The following is a 23,669-nucleotide window of genomic DNA, read 5'->3' as shown; positions in this document are numbered from 1 at the left end:
CCAATGAAATAGAAATGATGGATTCTTGTTCACAAATAAATCTACCCACTTTCTTTTGTGGACGATCAGTGGGGACTGTATCAACCTAGAAATAAGCACTTCCCTATTTGGTTGACAATGCAGGAGTTTTGTAAGAGATAGAACACAAGACCACCAGCATTCTTGTTTCAGTCACATCCCACTCAAGTACTGTTTTTAAAGACTTTGATTCAGTACTTGTAATGAATAGTTTAAAGAACTTTAAGATACTTTATTATTTAAAAAAAACCCTTTCTATTATGTGAAAAATAATGGCAAGTGACAGGGAAAGAAGAAAAATGACTAATGTGCTAACTAGACCCTGATGGTGAAAGAATTTTAGTTATATTACTAGAAAAACCACTCCACCCATCATTTTGTGATTGTCAGGTGTATCACATTAGATTCGGCAGAGAAGTCTTATCTCACAGCAGACTCTGCCAGTAAAGCTGTGTCAGGCTCTCTTCCAAGGCAGAATAGTATTTCCTTCATTCTCATTTCAGTTGGGTAGGTACCTTCTTTTGGGGAAAGAAAACATCACATATAGCTATAGAGCACTAGAGAAGAAAACACCTCCCCAGTGACATGTACTCAATAGGGTATCCATAAATACTTTGATGATGACAAGCTGATTTAAATAAGCTAAAACCAGCTTTCTTCCCTCCCCAATCCAAAACCTTGAATCAGAACATTATATTTTGCAGATTAGGCATTCAGATATATTTTTACACATTTCTCTCATGTTCCTACACAGCAAGCTCTGAGATAAAAACAGTTGATGAGCTGACATATACCAAACCTTCTCAAGTTGGCTTGTTTTTTTCATTAACAAAATTTGGGGCTGATTTTCGGGGTTTGTGTGGCTCATATATTCAAATGTTATTTTGAAAAATGAAGCTATGATTATAGTAATTTTGTTGTTTTATATAGTCCTACACAAATTGCTCTCACGCTGGAACTATGTAAATGGCTTGACTCTCATCGTTTAATTAAATTTAACAACCATTTATTAAATACAAAGAAGACAATTCTATCTACTGCATGTGAAATAACAGAAAGATTTGGATCTAGACACCAAGTTTAAAGAAAAGGTGATACTGGCCTTGTGGAGCTCATAGCTAGTACCCAGCTTCTTAAACTGTGGGTTGGGACTCCATATGGGGTGGTTGTGAAATTATAATTTATAATGAAGAAATGTTTGATTTGTATACCTGTTTTATATGCCTATATACTCAGGTTAATGTAAACATTTTTCAGTCAAAAAGGGGTCCTGAGTGGAAAAAGTTTAAGAAGTCCTAGTCCAGTGGGAAGATAGCGGTGGGCAGAGGAATGATTACTATTATTTTATTGGCAGTATAGCCAATATTGCCTAGGAGGTAAGGAAATTCCTTCTACCAGTGAAGATTGGTATCTTCCCTACAACATATAGAGAGCTGCCTAGTGCACAGAGAGGTGATGTAAAATCTATTCTGGGGTTATACAACCTGTATAGGTCAGAGACTGGACTTAAACTCAGTTCTGCAGGGTTCCAAGGCCCGCCCTCTATGCACTACATCTTATTGCTAAAACAACCTAGGAACGACTAATTGCACAGGAAAGGTACAAATACAGTGTCAAATAAAGTCTGAGTGGAGATGGAAGGGATTGTGGAATGTTTTCTTAAAGAGATGGCATTTGAGCTAAACTTTAAAGTATGGGTAGAAATTCAGCAAAAGGAAGGGGAAAAGAGAATATAGTGAGCAAAACTCAGGAGGAGTTCTGAGTTCTGAGTCTGTAGAGAGACATGATACAGCCTTTGTGAACTATTGATCCAGATGAGGAAACTATGACACAGAGAAGTAAAATGATTTGCCCAAAGTCACAAAACTAGTAATTTAAGACCCAAGATTCAGTCAGGCCTTCCAACTACAAATTAGGGACTCTCTCTCTCTCTCTCTTGAAAAACATTTTCTTATATGTTCAGTGAAAACTAATCTAGTTTTCACACTTAAGAATTGCCTTACTTCTTGGGTTGACTCACCCAATCTTGAAGACTTTGAGGATGAGTGTGTCTGTGAATACAAGACATTATGTAAAGAGAAGGCTCTTAGTGAAAATGGGCTTTCTTTTTGAATAGGATCAAGATAGTGACTAATGATTATTTATATATATATATATTTTTATATATATATATAAAACACTATTCTTATACCACTGTGTTCTTAAAAGACTTCTATGGATTGTATTGCAGAATTTACAGTAGTTTCTCTAAAATAGTATTACTTTAAATATACTCTAAATAATAATATAATATTATTATTAAATTTTATTATTTTTATTATTATTATTATTTTATTATTATTATTAAATTTAAAAAACTCTAAATAATAAATAAAAAATACTCTAAAAAATACTCTAAAATAGTATTCTCTAAAAAAGTATTACTTTTGATCTCATAACAGATATATAAAATTAGATCATGCTAAAATCCCAATTAATTAATTCTTTAATCAAACAGACTGTATCTGAATCACCACCATGAGAACACAGAGATTAACAGCAGGATTTTGTGCTAAAGAGTTTTATAAATAAATTAATGAAACACAGCTATGGGATGTCAGTTTACAATGGTCTTTTAGTTTCCTAAATAATTTTCAGTGTGTTTCTTCATATTAGTGCAACTCTTTGTTGTCATAATGTTTATGGATATTTCTTCATTTCTTAGTTCTATTAAATTCTGAAAGGAAAATCATGGAAAGCAATAGCAAGATATAAGGTTTCATAGTATTCAAATGTCTCTCATGTTGTTGTCAGTCTGTCTCCTAAATTTCAATTTATTTCTCTTCCTGTCATTGGAATAGTTTTTTTAAAAATATCTTTAAAAAGTAACTTGTAAAAATGCAAGTGGGTATCTCCAAAACACAATATGTTCGGAGAAGCTTAACCAATCACTTAACTGGCACTTTTTAATTGCCATTTATATCAGTGCTTTTGCAACAGATTTGGCTAAGCTATATAACAATGCAAATTATAAACCTATATTGAAAGTATTTTTCAACTAGTTAATGATTTCCACCCATGATAAAAATCTAACAATTTGAGAAACAAAAAAGTGAGATTTAACTATAACAAATACCTCAGGCCAGAATAGAAAGATGGTAGGAAAAAGTTGTAAGACAAGTGTTTAGTAAATATTAAAGTACTACAAATGTATTATTTATTATTATTATATGATATGTAATATAATAATATAATATAAACATAAATAACAACAAATATAACAAGTTGTGTGGGAGCACATATAATTAAAATGAGAAGTAATTATAAGTGCTATCTAAAACAACATGCATTTAAATAATGATAGTCACTTCTGAAGCATCCAGCCTGTGTTTAAAGATCAATAGTGAATGGAAGTTTACCTGTAATTGTTAGGAAGTTTTTCCTTGTACTAAACCTAAATCTATCTCTGCAACTTTCCTTTCTTTGTGACCTCTGGAGTCCAGCAAAATGATGATGATGGTGGCAGTGGTGGTGGTGGTGGTGATAAACCTTACATTTAAGTTCTAGCTTAAGAAATTTTGTTAAAATTAAGGTAAATTATTTTTAGTGCACTCGCCTATATATTAGTACTGTTTTATAGTTAAAGAAATGGAACACAGTTAATAAGACTAATAATACAAACTTAAGTCTTCTTGACTACAACTTGAGCACTTTTTCTATTATATCAAACTCCCTTTATTTGGTTGCTTCTGGATATTGCTTAGTTTATAATCTGATAAATTTTTCTTTTGTTTTTTTGGTAAGAGTAACAAAAAGTTTTGATTTTTTACTCTTTTCTAACATCTATTGAAATCTATTAAGCTTCATTACAACTCTTATAATTTTCCTTGTGATATCTGACATGTTCTTCCAAATACATTTTATAGTTATTGTGTCTAACTCTATAAACACATTTCTTGGTAGTTAGATAAATTAAATATTATATATATATAATATATATACACATATATATGTATATATATCCACACATCCCTTACGATTCTGATTCAGAAATTTTCAAAGGTCCATAATATTAAATTTTCCTAAAATTCTATTTAGGTTGTTACTTTCTTCCTCATTTATATTTCTACTAAATTTGCCCAATTCTGAAAGGGGAATTGTGGAGTACTCAACAACAACTGTTTTGTTTTATTATCTAGGTTTTTCTGTGGTTCAATCAGCTTTAAGTATTTAGATACTATGGCATTTGGCATGAATATATAGAATATATATATGTGTGTATACATGTACACATGTATAACTTTAGTGTTGAATATTACATTATATACAATCTATTCATAATGCATTTTTCTTATTTCATCATGCTTATTGTTTTTGGCTTAAATGACTTCCATGATCACCATCTCTGATTTAGAGATACAGTTGAGTCATAATAGAGTTATTCCAATCTTTCATTTCAGCTGAGTGGATCTATATGTTTTAAGTGTATTTTTGATAAACAATATATTTACTTCTAGGTTTTATCTTGTCAAAATTCAAACTTTCATCTCATCTCACCTATTAGGAGACAACTGCAATAGGACAGATGAGATGAGATAAAAATCTAATCTAGGTTGGTGTACATGTAAGTAGAGAGAAGAAGAGAGATGTGAGAAATGTTATAGAAGTGGAATTGACAAGCTATGACAACTAACTGAATGTGGAAGTAAGGGAGAAGATGGAGTATATGCTTGTCTATGAAATATTTCAACAATCTAATCAGAGGAACACACATACTCAATATGGCTACTACAATTTACATTTTTTATGTAGCAAAAACAATTTTAGAATTATTTTTGTTAAAGAAAAAGATTGATTCTGTCATTCTTAGATTGTTTAAAACCTCTTATCTGGATAGTATAGTCATATAAACTTTGATGATCCTTGTTAGAATTAATCCTTCTTACAGAGACATCAGGTCCCTGAATCAGATTGCATCTCTTCCTTATGGTTCTAAGGGTTCCCGAGCAGAGTTGGAAATACCTTTTTCAAATGCCATCAGGCTTGGGTTCCCACTAGTGTGCTCTCTCAGATTATCAATTGAGAATCATTAGTCAGCTAGTTGTAAGTAGGTTTTATAAAGTGGTATTTATTAAGGTACTAAAATAAGAATATTTGGTTTGAAGTGTATCCTTCAGGGCTGTAACATACTTTCTCATAAACACATAAAGAGTCCCAGGAAAATTAAGATCAAGCATAGAGAGCACGTGGGACAAAGAGACACAGATTCTGGTTGCTGGAAATCCTTTTGTCCTAACCACAGAGTTCCCCTTAAGCCTGGTGAAACTATGTGGTAACCTTGGCTTCCAATGCAGACATGGCCATTACATAATCTGGGGATATTGCTTGAATGCCAGTGGGAGGGTGGAAAACCCAACATTCTCTGGATCCGAACTACTAATTTGAAAAGAAGTTGTGAAATGATGCTACTTCTTTCTCCTCCTTCTCTTCTCTTTCTTCTCTTTCTTTCTTTCCTTCTTTTTTTCTTCTTGTCTTTCTACTTATATTACTTCTTCCTTTTCTTCTTACTATTGTCCTTTCTTTTCCTTCTTTCTTCTTTTCAAATAATAAATAGAATATTATAAAATTTCTGATCTTTCAGTCAGGTCTGTAATTGCAAATATGTATTTTACCATAGCATATTGTTCCTATGTTCATCAAAGATATCCTTGATATAAGTATAGTTAAACCTTACAAAGATTTTGTAAAGATTAGAAACTGATGTTCTCTTAATCACCTTTTTTCAGTTATATTATCTATTCTTTTATTATCTTCCTTCCCCCCTCCATATGTTTTATAAAATTATTACTTAATGCTTTGAAGATTGTGTTACCTCCTGCACAAATTTGCCCTGTTCTAATCTGGTCCAGTCTTTCTACTTTTCTCTATCTTTTGATTTCAATTTCCTATTAATGATCATGTTATATTCCAAATGTGGTAGTTCCACTGTCATTGGTAATAAAATTAATTTGTTATGCAAATACTGATATATTTGTACCATTTTCCTTTTATTTATGACCTCAGCATTTTAAAAATACTGTTATTTAAAGATGAACTATACTTTGCCTTTCTTCATTTAAAGATAAAATTTAATAAGATGAAATGTAAAATTATATACTTGAGTTTTTTAAATTGAGCAAATATAGGATGAAAAAGATATAGCCATACAAGATTGTATATAAAAAAGACTTGTTGGTTAAAAGTGTGTCATGACAGCAAAAAAATAATAATAATAATAATAATGTGACCTTAAATGCCATTAGTAGAAATTTGGAGTCTAGAAAAATGGAGGTGATAGTTCCACTTTATTTCAGCCTGTATTTCAGGGAATGTTGAGGGGACTCAAAACTGTGTCTTATCAGAATCGGTTAAAGAAACTCATGATATTTAATTAGGGATGGGGGATGAAATCTCTGACTGTGTGGAAATTTTTTTTTATGTCAGGACTTATTCTTCTTAGTCCCAGAGAGGGGAACCAATAGGTAAAAGTCACAGGAAGCCAGAAAAAAATGGTAGAAATGATGATGACATCAACTTATACAGTGGCAAAATGTCCCATTAGATTACCTAAGAAATTACAGATTGCTCCCAAGTTATCAATCAACTGTGGTGGCCTATTTATTTGTTTTGGTATTGGGTCTATCACTAATAGCAATAAAGAGAAGGGGTTCTTTTTTTCTGTTTTAAATGGGTAGAATTCAAACCCACAAAGCAAAAGAATAAATTTATATTTAGTGGGGTCTGGGGAGCTAAGAACACTAATACAAGCTGTTATCCAACTGGCAACTTTGGGTAACAAGCTAAATGCATATATATTTCATGTCTTTTATACCTACAATAATTTCATTGCCCAGGCAATTCCTCTGTAAGAAATTTTTCTGAATAGGACTTGAACTGGCTGATTGCAATCTTTGGGCTAAACTACAAGAGGGAATATAATAGCTCTGGTCATAGGCTGGACTGTGGTTTAATACCGCATCAAAACTGTAAGACTCTTTGGAGAGAGCAATAAGAAGCCAAGAAAATTTCTTAAATCACACTCAGTTATCCTCCTTGAATCCTGCAGGAGTCTTGAAGACCTGATTACATCTGGTTTGCTTTGTTTTGGTTTTGAAGTGCCAATGAAACATATTACAGCATGTTATCTAAACCCAAAACAAATATTATATGTAAAATGCCTTTCTTAGTGACTGCATTGCATTAAAAAAAGTTCAGAATATTTAATTTGTCATTTGTTAGTAAAGGATACCAGATTTGTCATGGAAATCCAGTTAAGTGAATGAGACTTCAGGGAAATTTTTAAAAATTGTCATCCAACAAAACAGACATAGATCTGCTGCTACTCTTGTTGGTCAGTTGGTTTTAAAGATGTAATGTGATAGTCACAAAATGAGACTATGTTTACTGAATTAAAGAATTTAAAACCTAGAACATGGGAGCAATATCAGAGGTGATAAAAACTTCCTGGAGAAAATGCACATTAGGGACATATGAAACAGTGGGGAAATAAAGGGAATGGCAGGAGTGGGGGAGAGGAATGTTAAAAGATATTGGACAAGAGAAATTGTTTTCCCCAGGGAGTCCTGTCAGACATTTCTGTCAATCATTTGCCCCCTAAAAAAAGGAGGAAGGAAAATAAATTTGAGGCTGTATCTATGTAACAGGACCAGAATATAAAGGCTCATTGCATGTAAAGAAATAAATACCAATAAAAAGGACTTTTTCACAATCTTTAGGCATTAAAAATAATGAAAAGGGGGCAAAGTATTGATGAAGTCTATTTGTTCTGAATATTCCTAACTCTTTGCTTAGGTATCCACATTGTTTTTTGGATGATGATATACTCAATAGACAGAGAGAGTAAGCTGGACAGGCCAAGGAATAGAAACAAATACTAACCCACTATAGAGTGTAAGAATGCCAGTGTAATCAGAGCTAGATATAATATCTGAAGAAGAATGCAGCAGGAATTTCTAACTAAGTCTGTATTTCTCACTTGGGGAGAGACAAACAGAGCACAAAAGGGAGTAATCATGTTATACAAATGAAATGGAGAGAAAGAATAGACAGAGCAGAAGTATTAGTAGAAGAAATTTTATTCATGAATGTCCATTTTTTCTTCCTTTTATAAATTGTTCTTTGGTTCTTTGCTGTATACCTTATTTGCTTTATTTTTTCCCCTTTTTTCATCCCCCCCATACTCCCAAGCAAGCTGCAGATATATTTATGTGTACATATGTAGATATATACATACATACACTAACTCACATGCATACTCCACATATACACATATCTATCCTATCCCTGCTGATCCTTTAATTAAATTCTACTCCATAACTTGCCTTGCTATTACTCAACCTCCCCCACACCCAAGGATCCTTCTCTTGTCTTCTTCTCTTTCCTTCCCTATCTACCTATCCCTCCCGATTTTTCTTTAAAGATTTTGGAAGTACTATACCTTTCATGGTATATATATATATATAGTGTTACCTATTGAACCCATTCGATGTGAGTAGGTTTTCAGAACTAGCAACTCTCCCCCCCCATGGCCTCTGTGTCTATTCTTCCTCTGCACCTCATTTGTATAACATGATTACTATTTTTATCTTAACTCTTCTGATCTTTCTTTTGAGCTGCCTTATTGTTGATGTGAATTTTAAACATATAATATACATTTCTCATGTAAAAAAAGTGAACAATTTATCCACATTTACACAGTTTGTCCATGTTGAGTTACTTAAAATTGATCTTTGATATTGGCTTTTAGATATTAAATTTTCTGTTAATTTAGGTTTTGGTTAATAGAAAGTGCTAAAATCTACAAGTTCATTGAAGGTCCATTTTTTTCATTCAAAATGATAGATAATATTTCTGGATATGATGTTTTTGGCTGCAGGCCTACTTCTTTTGAGTGTCAGTGATTCCAGGACATTGGTCTTTTATTGTAGCTGTTGCTAAGTCTTGTACAATTCTAATTGTAGCTCCAGCATATTTGCACTGTTTTTCTTGTTTCTTGCAAATTTTTCTCTTTGATCTAGGTGTTTTGAAATTTGGCAAAAATATTCCTGTATATTTTTCACAAACAATCTCCTATATAGTGATTGATAGATTTCTTCTATTTCTACTTTTCCCTCATGTTCTATCACCCCAGGACAATTTCTTTGGATTATTTCCTGCAGTCTTGTGTCAAGATTTTCTTTTTGGTCACAACTTTCTGACAATTCAATTATTCTTAAATTTTCTTTTGATCTGCTTTCCAGATCTGTCATTTTTCTTATGTTTCACATTCTGTTCTATTTTCTCATTGTTTATAATCTATACTGTTATTTCTTGCTCTCTTATAGCTTCATTGGCTTCCCCTTGTCCGATTCTAATTTTCAAAGAATTATTATCATCTTTGAGACTCTTGCATCTCCCTTTCTAATTGGTTAACTCTTTTTTCATAATCTTATTTTTCTTGTTTTTATTTTTTCAATGCTTCTCATTTGATTTTTAAATTATTTTTTGAGTTCTATAAATTGTCTCTAAGTGGGAAGCCATTTCATCTTACTCTTTGGAGTAGAAACTTTTTTTTTTTAAACGAAAGTGTCCTCCTCTGAGGATGAACCCCGGATTTCCCTGTTTCCATAAGATCTTTTAATGGTAGGATTCATTTTTTTAATGAGAGGTATTACTGTAAGCACCTTGAATTGTAGGGTGGGGAATGGTGCCTCAAGCTTCCCTTCTCCCCTTTGATCAGGAACCCCAAATCAAGAGCTCCCTCCCCTGCAAGTGCCCACAATCATCAGTGTTCCTGCCCTTCTCAGCGGCACAGCTGGGCCTGGTGCTCCCAATCAGCCGAGGTTCACTCAGAGCTCCCGAACTCAAACCCCAACTCCACAGGTAGTCTGGGAGATGAAAGTCTCTGTGGTTCCAGCTGAGGCTCCAGTCACACTTAGCTGGCCCCCAGGGACCCTACTGGATGTTTCTTCGGAGCTAGCCTGGAGGTGTTTGAATTTCAGAAAGGTTAATCCCCAGCCCAGGGTCTTTCTTCAGATCTTTTCCATTAGAGAAGAGTCAGGAGGACCCCACTTCTGCCCCAAGTCTTCTTGATTTTTCACTAGTCTGTGTTTGCCCTGAGGCACACATCTGTTGTATTTGTGGGGGAAATAGGGAGAGCTTGAATTTACCAAACTACTCCATCACTTTCCCCGAATCCTTCCTGGCCCTTGTGGACATTTTAAACTTAGGTTCTTTACATTTCTTATTCGCTTACAGTGAAGCCTCTTCATCACCAATCTCCACCTCTTGGATACTCTGTGTATGATGTTCATTATCAGTTTTTTGGCGATTTTTATGCTAGATGGCTTGTAGCCATATGACAATATTAGAAGAATAGAATTGTTCACAAGTTGGGATTTTGTTTCTAAGAGGAGTTTGATGTTGTTATAGTAATTTACAATTTCCATGAATCAATCCAGCAAGCCTTTCTTGAGTTTAATTTAGGTGCTAACATACTGTCTATTTGTACTGTATATCATATATATATATATATATATATATATATATATATATATATATATATATATATTTGTACTATATGTCACATATATATACACAGATAGAGATAGGTAGATAGAGAGATATAGGTAAATAGAGTGATAGAGAGGTAGATAGATAGATAGATAGAAAGATAGGTAGGTAGGTATATAGGTAGGTGGGTAAATAAATAGGTAGATAGATAGATAGAAAGAGATAGGTAGATAAATAGAGATTGGTACACAGATAGACAGATAGAGATGAGTAGATAGGTAGGTAGGTAGGTAGGTAGGTAGGTAGGTAGGTAGGTAGGTAGATAAAGATAAGTAGATAAGTAGAGAGAAATAGAGATAGAAAGATAGAGAGAGAGAGATAGATGATAGAAAGAGGTAGATAGAGATAGATAGAGATAGGTAGATAAATAGAGATAGAAAGATAGAGAAGTAGAGAGGGGGGGGGGGGTAGATAGGTAGATATGGGAAAAAAGACCATTGCTTTTACTGAGGAAACTACCAGATGAGAAAACTCCCCCTGCTAATGAATGTTGACATTCCCTTTCTCTGTAAATTATTCTCTTAGAAAGATAAAAAGAACACTGATGTGTGTATTCATGCACATAGTATGACTTCTTTTCTATTCCATAGGCCTTCCATTGCCCATTTTTATTCTGAATGAGTTTGAATAATTCCTGAAAAAATAACGCAAAAAGCAATTTGACCTAAAATTCATATATTATCTAAATTTACATTATATATATGCATACATAGTTATAGATATAAAAATGATTGATGAATTTTCATAAGTCTTTCCTGAAATTATATATTATAATTTGGACCAAAAGAAATTTTTTTGTCCAATTGGTTTTTCCAAAGTAAGTTTTTTGAACAAAAGTCTTTTGAATGATTATGAATCTCTTCCAGAAAGTTTTTCAATGTTTATGGTCTTGATGCAATCAACACTTTGTCATTTGCAAATAGGTACATCTGTAGGATCTCATCATTCATAGAAAATTCTCCTTTGACTTGAATTTTGTATGGGGTTTATTCCATCATGAATATCTTTGGGAATTGTACTTCTTATTTTTATTAAATCTTTCCGAAATTTTGAATGATTTTGATTTATTGGTGGGAAATACCTAACTTAAAGACAGAACATTTAAGACAGCAAATTGCTCTACTGAGCTTTCTAAAAATAATCAATAGACAATAAGCACAGTGAGATTTTATATTTTACCTTTCAGTCAATTTTCCATAAAGATATGATCTGCTATGAAATATTGTGAAAGTCTGCATGTTCCCCACAAATATCCTCATCCCTGAATGTGATTTTAGACAATTCTCATTTTTAAAATGCATAGTAAAGTAGATTTATAAGTCTATAGGAGTTGATGGTTTCCTTTGGGCTATAAATATAGTTTGAAATTTTTTCATGGCATTTTCTTCATTCGATATGATGGGAATTGATTCCTCAGTGCTCTGTTACTAATGTTACCCTTAGTATAGATCTTCTCTGTATACACTTGACCTAATCCAGTTGCTTTCTCCATCTTTGCTTAATTAATCGGGGACTATTGTGTTTGATTCTATGTATGGATCTATTTTTCTTGATGATGAAAAAAAAATTTTTAATGTTTGCATATCTTTTCCATTTTTCTTTTGTTTATTGTTCTATCATTTTCTTCTTTAATTGCCTTCAGAATGATTTTACTTAGTTGGGCCTCTTTCTTAAAATAAGTTTTGTTTAGCACTGCTTCTTTTTTATGTAGTTACATTGCTTATAATTTTCCATCATTCTTCTCTGTAGGATTTTTACAATGTATATTCTAAACAAATATTTGACTTTAATCTCTCTAACCAAGGCAAGTAAATGAGATCTTTTCTGACTAAGGTGCTTTTGGGGATCTTTTTATGGTCTCTTTTTTATGGCAATTGATTGAAATCATCTAAAATTCTTTATAATATTATTGTAATTGATGACAATTTTTTTCTTCCTTTTGTTACCTTGCTTGAATAGGTTAGGATTGAAGTATTTAAGTTTTGTGTCCTTGTTTAAAATTTTCATTCTTTCTACAATATTCTAATTTTAATCTTTGCTCTCACAAGTTGGTGGTGCACAACTGATTCATGGATAATTCCTAAATTAGTAATGAGTTATTTCATTTGTGGGAAAATATAGTACATTTCATTTTTGTCTAGCACCTACTGATTTTTTTCTTTAAAAATGTTCATTATGTAGAAATTGGACATTTCTGTGTAATCTACAAGTCATTGGTCAATGTCTTTTCTAATATTTGACCCATATTCTCCCCTATCATTTCTTGTCATTCTTGTATATTCCTCATTGAATTGAAATCATCAAATATCAAAGTATATATTGATTTAATTTGGAGGGTTTTATTGTACTCTTCGTAGGTTTTTCTCTACCTCTTCATAATTTAAAACAGATTTTGATATATAAATATCAATCATTTTAATGATGATCTTTTTCCAATTCTTTTCATGAGCACTGTAATACAAAATAAATAAATATGTCATGGAATGAAATTTCTTTTGTATTTTGGATATAAAATAAAACCAACCATACCAATTTCTGTATTTAACTTTCCAAGTAGTATTTATGAATTATCCTTCCATTTAGTGACAACTTCCTCCTTGGGGTTTAATTTATAGCAAACATGTTAAGATTGACATGATGCTATTCCTTTATGGGTAATTGGATAAGGACCTCTTTTTTTAGTATAGCAGTATGTGTTAAAGTTAACCATCAGTTTTTAAAATAGTATATAATTCTTTGCATACTCTATTCCCTTCTGAAGCTTGGGTGATCATATACTTCTACATTAATAATAACAAAGTAGCTATTGATGTGTTCTTTCTCTCTTTAGCTATTTTTCATGATCAATATTTTTAAATAGAACAGGAATGAATTGTTTAAATTGTATACCTATCTTTTTCTCATTTTCATTCTTTCTCCTAGCTTTGCTTGAAGAAATCATTGGGGAAAATTTTTAAATAAAAAATTTAATTACAAAAAGGTAAAAATTTTTTAAAAAATAAAATTAAGATTTAAATTTTTTTAAGAAGCAAGTGGTCTCTGGTCATACATGGACATGCATTTTAGATATGATCTCCACATCAGTAACATTTAATATAGCATTAATCAAGTTTATCAGCTAGTATGGGGTTTAAATGATATATAACCTCTTTTATTATATAAAAGTACCAGACATTGTTTGTAAACTGAATTTCTAGTCAGTGCATGAATTCAGTTGTGTGTGTGTGTGTGTGTGTGTGTGTGTGTGTGTGTGTATGTTTTTAGTTTTATGCTTCTTGATGCAACATATTTCTTATTTAATTTCATGCTTTGTGACACCAACTGTTTGCCCTCGGGTCCTACTTTTGGTCAAACAAATGACTTCTTGAAAGCACCGCATAACTACTTTATTCTGGTTCCAGAGGCCTCACCTCACCATATCTAATAGGAGCACTGACCCAAACTCTGGGAATGCCGATGGAGATGGGCTTGGCGGGTCTCATTGCTGATTAGAATGAGTTCTTTCCTTTCCCTCCTGGGAAGTCAGAAGACCATGTCTTTCTGGCGCTCTTATGTCTTGCCAGCTTGGGAAATGAGACACTTAGTCTGGCATCTGAAATCTGGTTTCCTCCCTGTGGTCAGAAAGTCATTCCCATTTCCAAATTGGTGATAATATAAATACTATTCAAAAATTGCTTACACTTAAGAGCAATAAAAAGTCAATAATAAAGTAGTGCTATAGTATGACATACTAATTTTACAAAAATTACTCTCCAGATTTCAGCAAAATGTCCAGGAATAATACTTTGAGTTATTATAAAAATATAAAAAGTAGTTCAATTATTATATATAAATTCTGTTATCTATAATTACTACCTATGGTAACAGATACATTAATATCTTCACTAATGTCGCTATAGTTTGTTGTTATTCAATTGTTTCAGTCATGTCCCTATATAGCTTAGCCTTAAACCTTTTCTGGTTAGTTCTATTTGTCTTCCCTCCTTACCAATGGCTTCCAAAGGCCCTGAGGAATATCCATTCTATTGTAAGAAAACTTGTCTATATCCTTGACCTTTTCCACAAACGCTTCTTCTACCTCCTGGCTCTAAATCAAATCAAACCTAGCTTTCCCCTGTTGGTGCTATCATTAATGGTTCTGAACTCTCCCGTGAAGAAGGCTGCTCTTCACTCACTCAACTCACAGGGAGAGGCTTCCCCACGGACTCTTCCAAATCATGACTTCGCCTTTATCATTTGACAACCTCTGTATGTGTGTGTGTGTGTGTGTGTGTGTGTGTGTGTGTGTGTGTCTGTCTGTCTATCTCTGTCTTGTCTCTGTCTCTCTGTCTCTGTCTCTCTCTTTCTCAAAATCCCTCATTATCTGCCTATACCCCTCTTCTTTCCATTGTTCTTCCTTCAGCTCTCCATGCCAGTCCTTCAATTCCTTAATAACCAAAGTACAGGACTATTAATTCTTTCCACTTAATCTTAATCTTCTAATATAATTCCTGGTAATTTCAACATCTGCCTCAATGACCCATCTAGCATCTTGTTAACCGTTATGCTCTCAAGTCTAGTACCATTCAGTTGTACTCTTTTAGCCAGCTAGTCAATAAGCAAGGATTTATTAAGCACTTAACTATTTGCTAGAACTCTGAATATCTCCATCTTCAAAATATCAATCCCTAAAATTCTCTCCTTTAGCCACAAAGAATATGCTCTTCTACCCACTTCATGTCTTCATTCCAATTCCATTTGCGCTTTGTCTTCATTGAAAGAGTCACTTAACTTCTAAATATTTCAGCTGGAACCAGAGAAGTGAGAGCTCATTTCAATATAGTACCATAGTGAGGCTTCATTTGCCTTCTTACTCTCAGCATAGACCCCGTACTTAGTTATTTCATGATTGGTTGCCATTTTAGACCGTCTCCTCTCTTCACTCAGCACTTTCAGTTGGATTTATTTTGAGCGCCCCCGTCTATCTGTTCTTTTTGCTTTCACTTCTAACCTGACAGAGGTTGCCAGAGAGAGCCGTAAAGCAAGGCTGAAGATGACTTCCCTACTATGGTTGCAATTTAATTTATCTGAGCCCTAACTGCTGTCTAACAAAGTCTTTCTTCATCTTTTATTGATTTTCAACTGGGTTCTTCACAATGAAAGTTCCTAGCCCTTCCTGGTTTCCCCAGCTCTACTCTAAACCCTCTTCTCTCAATATTTGACCTTACTGCCTACTTTACTACAAGGATTGAGGATATCTGAGGTAAGCATTCTAATGTATCCTCAATTCACCTACTAAAGAACCTAATTTCTTTTTAAATTTTTCTCTTGTCTTGGAAGGAAAATTGACCTTCTTTATTGCTATTACTTATCCCTCCATGTATCCTAATTCCATCCTTTCCCAATTTCTACATTAATTTGTTCATTAACCCCTATGTCTATGTATATTGCTGTTGTTATTTGGTCATTTTCAGGCATATCTGGTTCACTGCTACCCCCGTTTGGAATTTTCTTGGCAAATATACCAGTTTTCCATTTCCTTCTACAACTTATTTTACAGATAAGTAAACTGAGGCAAACATGGTTAGAAGACTTCTAATATTTATCCCTAATGAGAAAAAATACTTTCTTTCATATATTAATATTGTTATAGCATAATATAATATTTTGTCATACATTAATATTTATATCAAACAATTATATAATCGCTATTTTAATTAGTTGATTAATTAAAATTGATTATTAAATTTTATGTTATATTATTATGCTACATATTAAGTTGTTCATTATAATTATTACATATTATATGTTAACTTATATACAGCATATTAATTTAATGTTAATCTTAATTTAATTTTATATATTAATTTAATATGCATTATATTATATAATTTAATATGCAAAGCATAATTTTATATAATATATAATGAAGTATAATGAATAGTTAAGAATTAATTAAAATAATATAATATATGGTTATATTAATATAAAAATCAATTAATAATTAATGAATTAGAGCTAAGGTTTTTTTTTTCTCCTTTTCTATTTCCTCAATTAGTGTGGGAAATCTTGGGCAAGGACTTATCCAGGCTAAGATCTAATCAAAGACATTAAAAAATATTGATGTTATATACCCCAAGGCCATCATTGAAATAAACCCACTTTTCATTTTAATATTTATTTTCAATTATTATTTGTTAACCCATCAGAGTTGATTTCCATGCTTAGGAACATCCACCATTCCAAAAGCATATAAACACTGAATGATTTTGTGAGTGTCATTGGCATTTGAGAGTGTCACTCACCCTTTTATTAATAAAAAGATTATCCAGACACTGTCTCTCAAACTTTTAAAATATAACACTAATCTACACCTCTTCCCTGAATTTCAGACCAGCACTTTCTTCTGCCTTCTCAACAGTCTCACCTAAATGTTCTTCTATGAGAGATAGTTCAAAATAGACCAATTTGAATTCATCATCTTCTCTTCAAAACCTTCAAAAACCTATTTTTATTATTGGTACCACCTCATGCTAGACATCTCATATTCATCTTTTTTCTCACTTCTCCTCAATTTAATTCATGGGCTATCTATCGCCTTACAGTCTTTGGAACTATTTCCCTAATTTCCATTACCTTCACAAACATTTTATTTTACTTCTAATTATCTCTCACCAGTGCTGTTGTAGTCTCCTATTCTCCACTTTCCCTCCAGCCTATCTTCGTAATCTTTATTCATAGCATCAATTACTCCTCTGCTCAAAAACCTTGAATAGCTTTCGATAGCAAACCAAATAAAGGCAAAACTCCTTATATTATACTTTTAACCTTCTTTAATTTGACTCTAGTCTACTTTTGTAGACCTCTCTCATTTCACCTGGGATTCTGCCAAATTCACCACTCCACAAGATTGTCCTGTTCTCTTCCACCTCCAAACATTTGCTTATGATATCCTGTCTACTCACCCTGCCTGACTTATCTGTTTCCTTAAAATCTTAGTCAGATGAAATGTTTCTTCCATATCACTTTTCCTGAACTCCCCAACCACTTCTGGTATTCACTAATCAAACTCCACCCCACTTTGTATATTTGTGTGCATTTCTAGTACAGTGTGAGCTCCAAAAAGGCAGAATTAAGTTTTAATTATCATTTGATCTCACTGAGTTCTGAATACAGTGCTTCATAGAAGCCCAGTAGAAACATAATAAATGTTGAATGAATGAATAATAGCATACAATAAAGATTTATTAAGTCCCTACTATGTATCAGGTACTGTATTAAAAGCTGAATGTACAAATAAGAAAAAAGAAAGACAGTTCCTTTCCTCAAGAAGCTTACAATTTAATGGAAGACACAGAAAGAAGTCCAAAAGATATATAGGAAGTGTCAGAGGATACCTAGTACAGGAGCAAAATGAAGATGAGATGAAATTGAGCCCTCTTTAAAAGGAGATTTTCTGGGCCACCCTCCAGTCTTCAAATTAGAGAAACAGAAACAACTGAGGGTATTGATGAAGCAAATCTTAAGCAGACTTCATGATGATGAGTTTCCTGGTGATAAACTATCATCATTCTAGAATGAATCTGAGGGGGCAGAGTTACTAAAAGTTTATAATTTTTGCGTGAGTCAATATGTGTTTTACAATAATACTATATTTGCATATATTTGATTTATGTGAATTCAATTATGAGAGAGAAGGTGTGAGAGAGAGGGAGAGGGAGGAGAATGAGAGAAATAGAGATGGGGAGAAGACAGAGAGAGAGGAGAAGGAGAGAGAGGGGGGAAGGGAGAGAAGGAAGAAGAAGGAAAGAGGGAGAGAAAGGGAAGAAAGAGAAAAGGAGAGAGAGAGATAGGGAGTCAGAGAAAGAGGGAAGAGAAACAGAGAGAGACAGAGACACAGAGAGAGAGAGAAAATGTCTTTCCACTCACATGCATGTGCTACAGAATGAGTATGAGATGGAAGAAGATTTTCTCAGTCTTCCTCTATATAGTGTGATTCCAGAATCTCCTCTTCATTACCTCTACAATCTATTCATTCTCTTTGGAGTGACTGGTTGACCTTAATCTTTAATTGACTCCAATCTACTTTTTTTTTTTATCATTGAGTGGTCTAACTTAGCCTTCCCGGCATTGATTAGCTATTTGTCCTCTCTTTGACTTCCTTATTTCTTCTCTTAACTCTTGGTGATGCAGAAAAACAGATGAAACATGGGTTAGCGGGAGTGTGATCACTCTCTAATATCATCACACTTAGGTGTGAAGTCCTTTCATCACCAGTGTTCCTGCCAAGTAAGTCTTTAACTAATTTTGCTTTCTTCTTTTTTTTAGAAGTCCTAGTTTCATTTTTGTTTACCAATAGTTTACATGAAAATGAAATTTACATTCAATTATTTTCAAATCTGTCTGCTCTCTGATATAGAATTATTTCTTTTAAGGAGTCCCTGGTCTCTACAAACTGATTTCTCAAGGGGTAATTTTCATTCTATGTGATTTCTGAATTAAACACTGACTTTAAAAGGTAATCAGTATAAAATGCAACATCATTTGATAAAATTTGATCCACGCTAGAAGTTTCAAATGAAGTTTCTTTGGAATATTGTAGAAAGCAAAGATATGTTCACATAAAGTTTCTTTCTAGTGATAAGAAAATCAGTTATTAATAAAGCTACAGAGGATTATGCAATAGAAAGATTTGTTCAAGTAGAGGTACAAAATCAGATTTATAAGGTGCTGCCAATTATACTGATTATTAAAATATGGACTGGCAAAGGCAAAATAAAGTTTCTAATTTTTTTGGCAATGTCAGCATGAAAATTCTGGGCTGCAGAAAGGTATTTTATGGGAAAGAATGATACTTCAAGGCCAAGGAAATAATATCCAAATTTTCATTAGGAACATAGCCACTTCTAATAAGTACCTTTAAAATGCCACAGACTGATAGAATATTACATTTGGATGGTGCCTTAGAAGGCATTGAGTTTAACTCATGTCTGAAATCTACTTTCAACATACTGAAGGTTAAAAATGGCCAATAATTTTGCTTGAAGACTTTTAGTAAAGGGGTACCAACTATTTCCCAAAATAGCAATTTGTATAGCTCTAACAATTCATATGCTTTTTTCTCTTCTACCAGGTCAAAATTTTCCTCTTTCCAATGTCCTCCACTCTTCCTAGTCATGTCCTTAAGAGTCAAAGAGAACAAGCCAAATTGTTATCATATATAAAAAACAACCTTTCAATTATTTGAAGATGGCTAGTTAACTTGTCCCTTCCAAGTTTCTCTCATCCAATATAAGGATCTCTCATTCTTTCAACCAACCTTTATATGACATTATTGAGGGTCTTTCATCATCCTTAGAAGCTCTCTTAAGTAGCAGTGAAACAAACAAATAAGTAATTATCTTCCAATGTTATCTTGCCTAGAAATCATTAGAATTCATCAGATTTAGCCCTAAAATATTCACTAAAAATCTATGAAAGACTTGTAAATGTCAGTCATACCTTGGTTCATTATTAACATAAATAACTTGGGTGACATCACCTTGTAGATTTTTCAGTCAGTTAGAGCTTTCTGATCAATTCCATTGCCACATGTTTTAATGTAGACAGACCTCTCCACAGGAAATTTTATCTATTGCTGGTAAGACATGCAGCCGAGACTAATGCTGCAAAATCCTGGAAAGATCTTGAGATATAGAGAACATTTGGCATTTGGATTCATGAACTAGTATAAAGCTCAAGGCACACTTTTTGGAGCTGATCATGTGAAAGGTTAGAGCACTCTACAAATAATGTAATAAATGGAAAGAAAGGGAAATTTTCATTCCCTTAAAAATATCTCATTTGTTTGTACTTTAGGAAGCTTTTTAACAGAACTGTTGAATACTTCCAGGGATAAGGAATTCTGGGTATTATTAACTGAAATGCTGAATGACTAGCTAGATAACTGTAGATAACCCATTCAGAATCTTTCATAATAGTACAATTGTCAGAGAAGTCAGTTCTGTTGTTTATTTTTTTCTATTATAAAATGAGTTTTCATAAATGCTTTTTAATGGGGTAGAGGACAGAAAAGTATGGTGTAGAAAAAAAAAGTTGACCTTAGAGCCAGGAATTTCTAGGTTCAAGTCCTGCATTCAATTATTAAAATAGATATGATTCTAAAGATTTCCAAAACCTCACATCTGTACTTTCTTTGTAAATGTCTCCAAAATGCAATAGAAAGAATTGATAAATATTTACATATCATAGGATTGTGTATTTAGAGCTGAACAGGACCTCAAATAACATTGTGTCCCCTCACTTATAAATAAGGAAACTGAGGAATAGAAGGGTTAAGGAATTTTCCCAGGACCATACAGCTAATTAATGATTTGCTTCATAATCCAGAAATTACTAACTCCAAGCCCAGTACAACTTCCTTTCCCTAAAAGTAATTTTACTTTGTTTCTAAAACAGTTTTTCCCAAGTCAAGCTAAAGAAAAAGCAGAGGTACAGACCACTAAATGGGGCAAAAAGTTCAATTATAAAGATGTTGCTAGTGAAAAATACCAAAGCACATGTCACGGGGATACATGACTTATCTTGACAGCGCTCTTTACTTCTTTACAGGTTTGTGTGGTATCCTATCTTGGGTTGTTTATGCTCTGTGTCTCGTATCAAGTTGACGAACGGACATGCATCCAGTTTGCTATGAAGGTAAGTTACAGTTATTTTTTCCTCTTATAGCATTGCTCAGAAGGAAGCACATGAGTGGCTTCCTATGCATAAAAGATCTGCCACAAAATGCATTTTCCAGTAGTCAGCCAGCTAAAGAAAAGCTTTGGGAGAATACAGTTACATTTAGATCCAGATTAAGTCAAGCTATCCAGTCAATTAATCAATATATATACACAAAGCAAAAACTGCTAACAAACAAACAAAAAACAGTTAAGTCTCAGACTTGATGAAAAATTATTAATAATTTCCAGCAATTAGGTGGACATAAAATAATTGGTCTCACTAAAAAAGTTGCTGATGTGTCTTCCTATTTCTTCCCAGAAGTGAGCTATGGGTGTGGGATATTGTTCACATTGTCAGATACGGTTAATGTGTTGTCTAGCTTTGTGGAAGTGCTTTTTTTTAAGTTCTTTGTGACAAAGGAGAGCTTACTGGATATGAGGAAAGATATATTTGGAAACGATACATGGTAAAACAAAATATACCAATAAGAAAAGAGAAGACGCTGGGAAATTCAGTTTTATAATACTGTTCCAACAAGACTGGGTTGAGCAAACACATACACATATATGTATGTGTGCACACATACATTATATATTATATGTATTATGTTTTTATTATATTATATATTGCATATGTAATATATAGCATAATATATATTACATATTTCCATATATATACCTTTCCACACAATTACTAAATGGAAGAATTATATAAATCTTCTATTATATATATTATATAATTCCATATTATGTTTACATATACAAAATATACCTTTCCATAGAATTATTAAATGGAAGAATTATATAAATATTATATATTATATAATTCCATATTATATTTACATATACAAAATATACCTTTCAATAGAATAATTAAGTGGAAAAATTATGTAAATCTTTTCTTTTGACAGGGCTCAGAGATAAAAAAAGGTATATTGGGTACTTCTATTGTAGCTTATTCCAAAAGAGGATGAGGGGAGGAATAGGCAGTATTTGGCAGCCAGATGTGTTTTCATCAGCTGAGTATATTTTTCCTCTGCTATGGACAGTGTATTTGATTGGAACAGAATCAAGTCCATGGCATTTCCATTGCATAGTAGAATCTGTTCCAAAGGGTGATGTAGACACACCCTTTTAAAGGGCTCAAGGGGACAGATACACAGCATTCAAAGTAAGAAAAAACCAAATCCCTACATTTCCTGCACTCTTTTAGCAGCAGAGAACAAAAAGGTTTTTTGTACTATTGATTTTTTTCTCCTCTCATATTGTTCCTTCTTCTGCTCTAAGAAAAACAGATATAAAATACACAGTGTATTTTTTAAATCAAGAAAATATAATAAATGCCTAACTTAAAAATGTCAGAATTTGGTAAAACAAAATGTACTAATATATATTTAAACAGATTCCAGTTGATCAAGTAAGATGAAAGACAATGGATTGTCATCCCTAGATTTTTTAAATTTTGCTTCCCCTCTACAGGTCTAAAGATCTTTAAAGGGTCTTTAATTTAGAGTGTTGATAGATTTGCAAGTGATCTCTAAATTTGGGTGGGGCAAAAATCTCATCTTTATTTTCACTACCCTTTAACTTAAATTTAGTATTTCCTCAATCATTTAAAAATTCTGTATTAAGAAGGAATCCACAGACTTTACCAGATAGCCAGAGATATCTAAAATGCTAAAAATATCATGATTCTATGGTTTATGCCATGATCCATGGCTCTTGAAGAGTGGGAACCCAGCATAGAGATTTAATAATAGCCTATACCTTAAACATCATCGAGATCAACTCCTTCATTGTCCAGATGAGGAAATGGAAGCATATCAAGGCTAAATAACTTACCCAAAATCACAAGCCAGGTTTCAAACCCATTCTTTTGACTCTCATTCTGGTAATCTTTTCATTACAGACTGTGGTGTAGCAGAGGACTTTGGTCCTTATTTTCAGTTTTTGTTTTTGTGTTTTGCTTACTTGTTTTTCAATCCTGCCCAGCTCTCTATGACCCCATTTGAGGTTTACTTGGCAGACATAATGGAGTGGTTTGTAATTTCCTTCTCTAGTTCATTTTACAGATGAGGAAACTGAGGTAAACATAGTTAAGTGATGTAGCTAGTAAGTGTCTGAGGCTGGATTTGAACTCAGGAAAAGGAATCTTCCTAAATCCTAGCCTGGCCCTCTGTGTCACCTAGCTGCCCCTGGTCCCTGATGATTCACCATAAAAGTTGACACAGATGCTTAGATGAGATGTACCAGAGCAGTGTTTCTCAAAATGTTCTCCAAGAAACCATGTTGTTATTGTTGTTTTAAATGATCCTTATGTTATTTTTATAATATTTTATAATATAATAATTTTAATGATAT

General features: G+C 32.9%; 1 protein-coding gene across 1 annotated transcript in view; it reads left to right on the top strand.

The window, feature by feature from the left end:
• SSPN (sarcospan) overlaps nucleotides 1-23,669 on the top strand; it is a 45,168-nt gene that overhangs the window by 12,813 nt on the left and 8,686 nt on the right. Inside the window, exon 2 of the mRNA XM_052001107.1 lies at nucleotides 21,199-21,285. Within this exon, the coding sequence (XP_051857067.1) occupies nucleotides 21,199-21,285 (87 nt within the window). The remainder of the gene's footprint in view (nucleotides 1-21,198; nucleotides 21,286-23,669) is intronic.

Source organism: Antechinus flavipes, chromosome 5 (genome assembly GCF_016432865.1).
Source record: "Antechinus flavipes isolate AdamAnt ecotype Samford, QLD, Australia chromosome 5, AdamAnt_v2, whole genome shotgun sequence".
Taxonomy (NCBI): Eukaryota; Metazoa; Chordata; class Mammalia; order Dasyuromorphia; family Dasyuridae; genus Antechinus; species Antechinus flavipes.
Note: the sequence above shows the minus strand (reverse complement) of the source record. Positions and strands in the feature narration are given on the sequence as shown.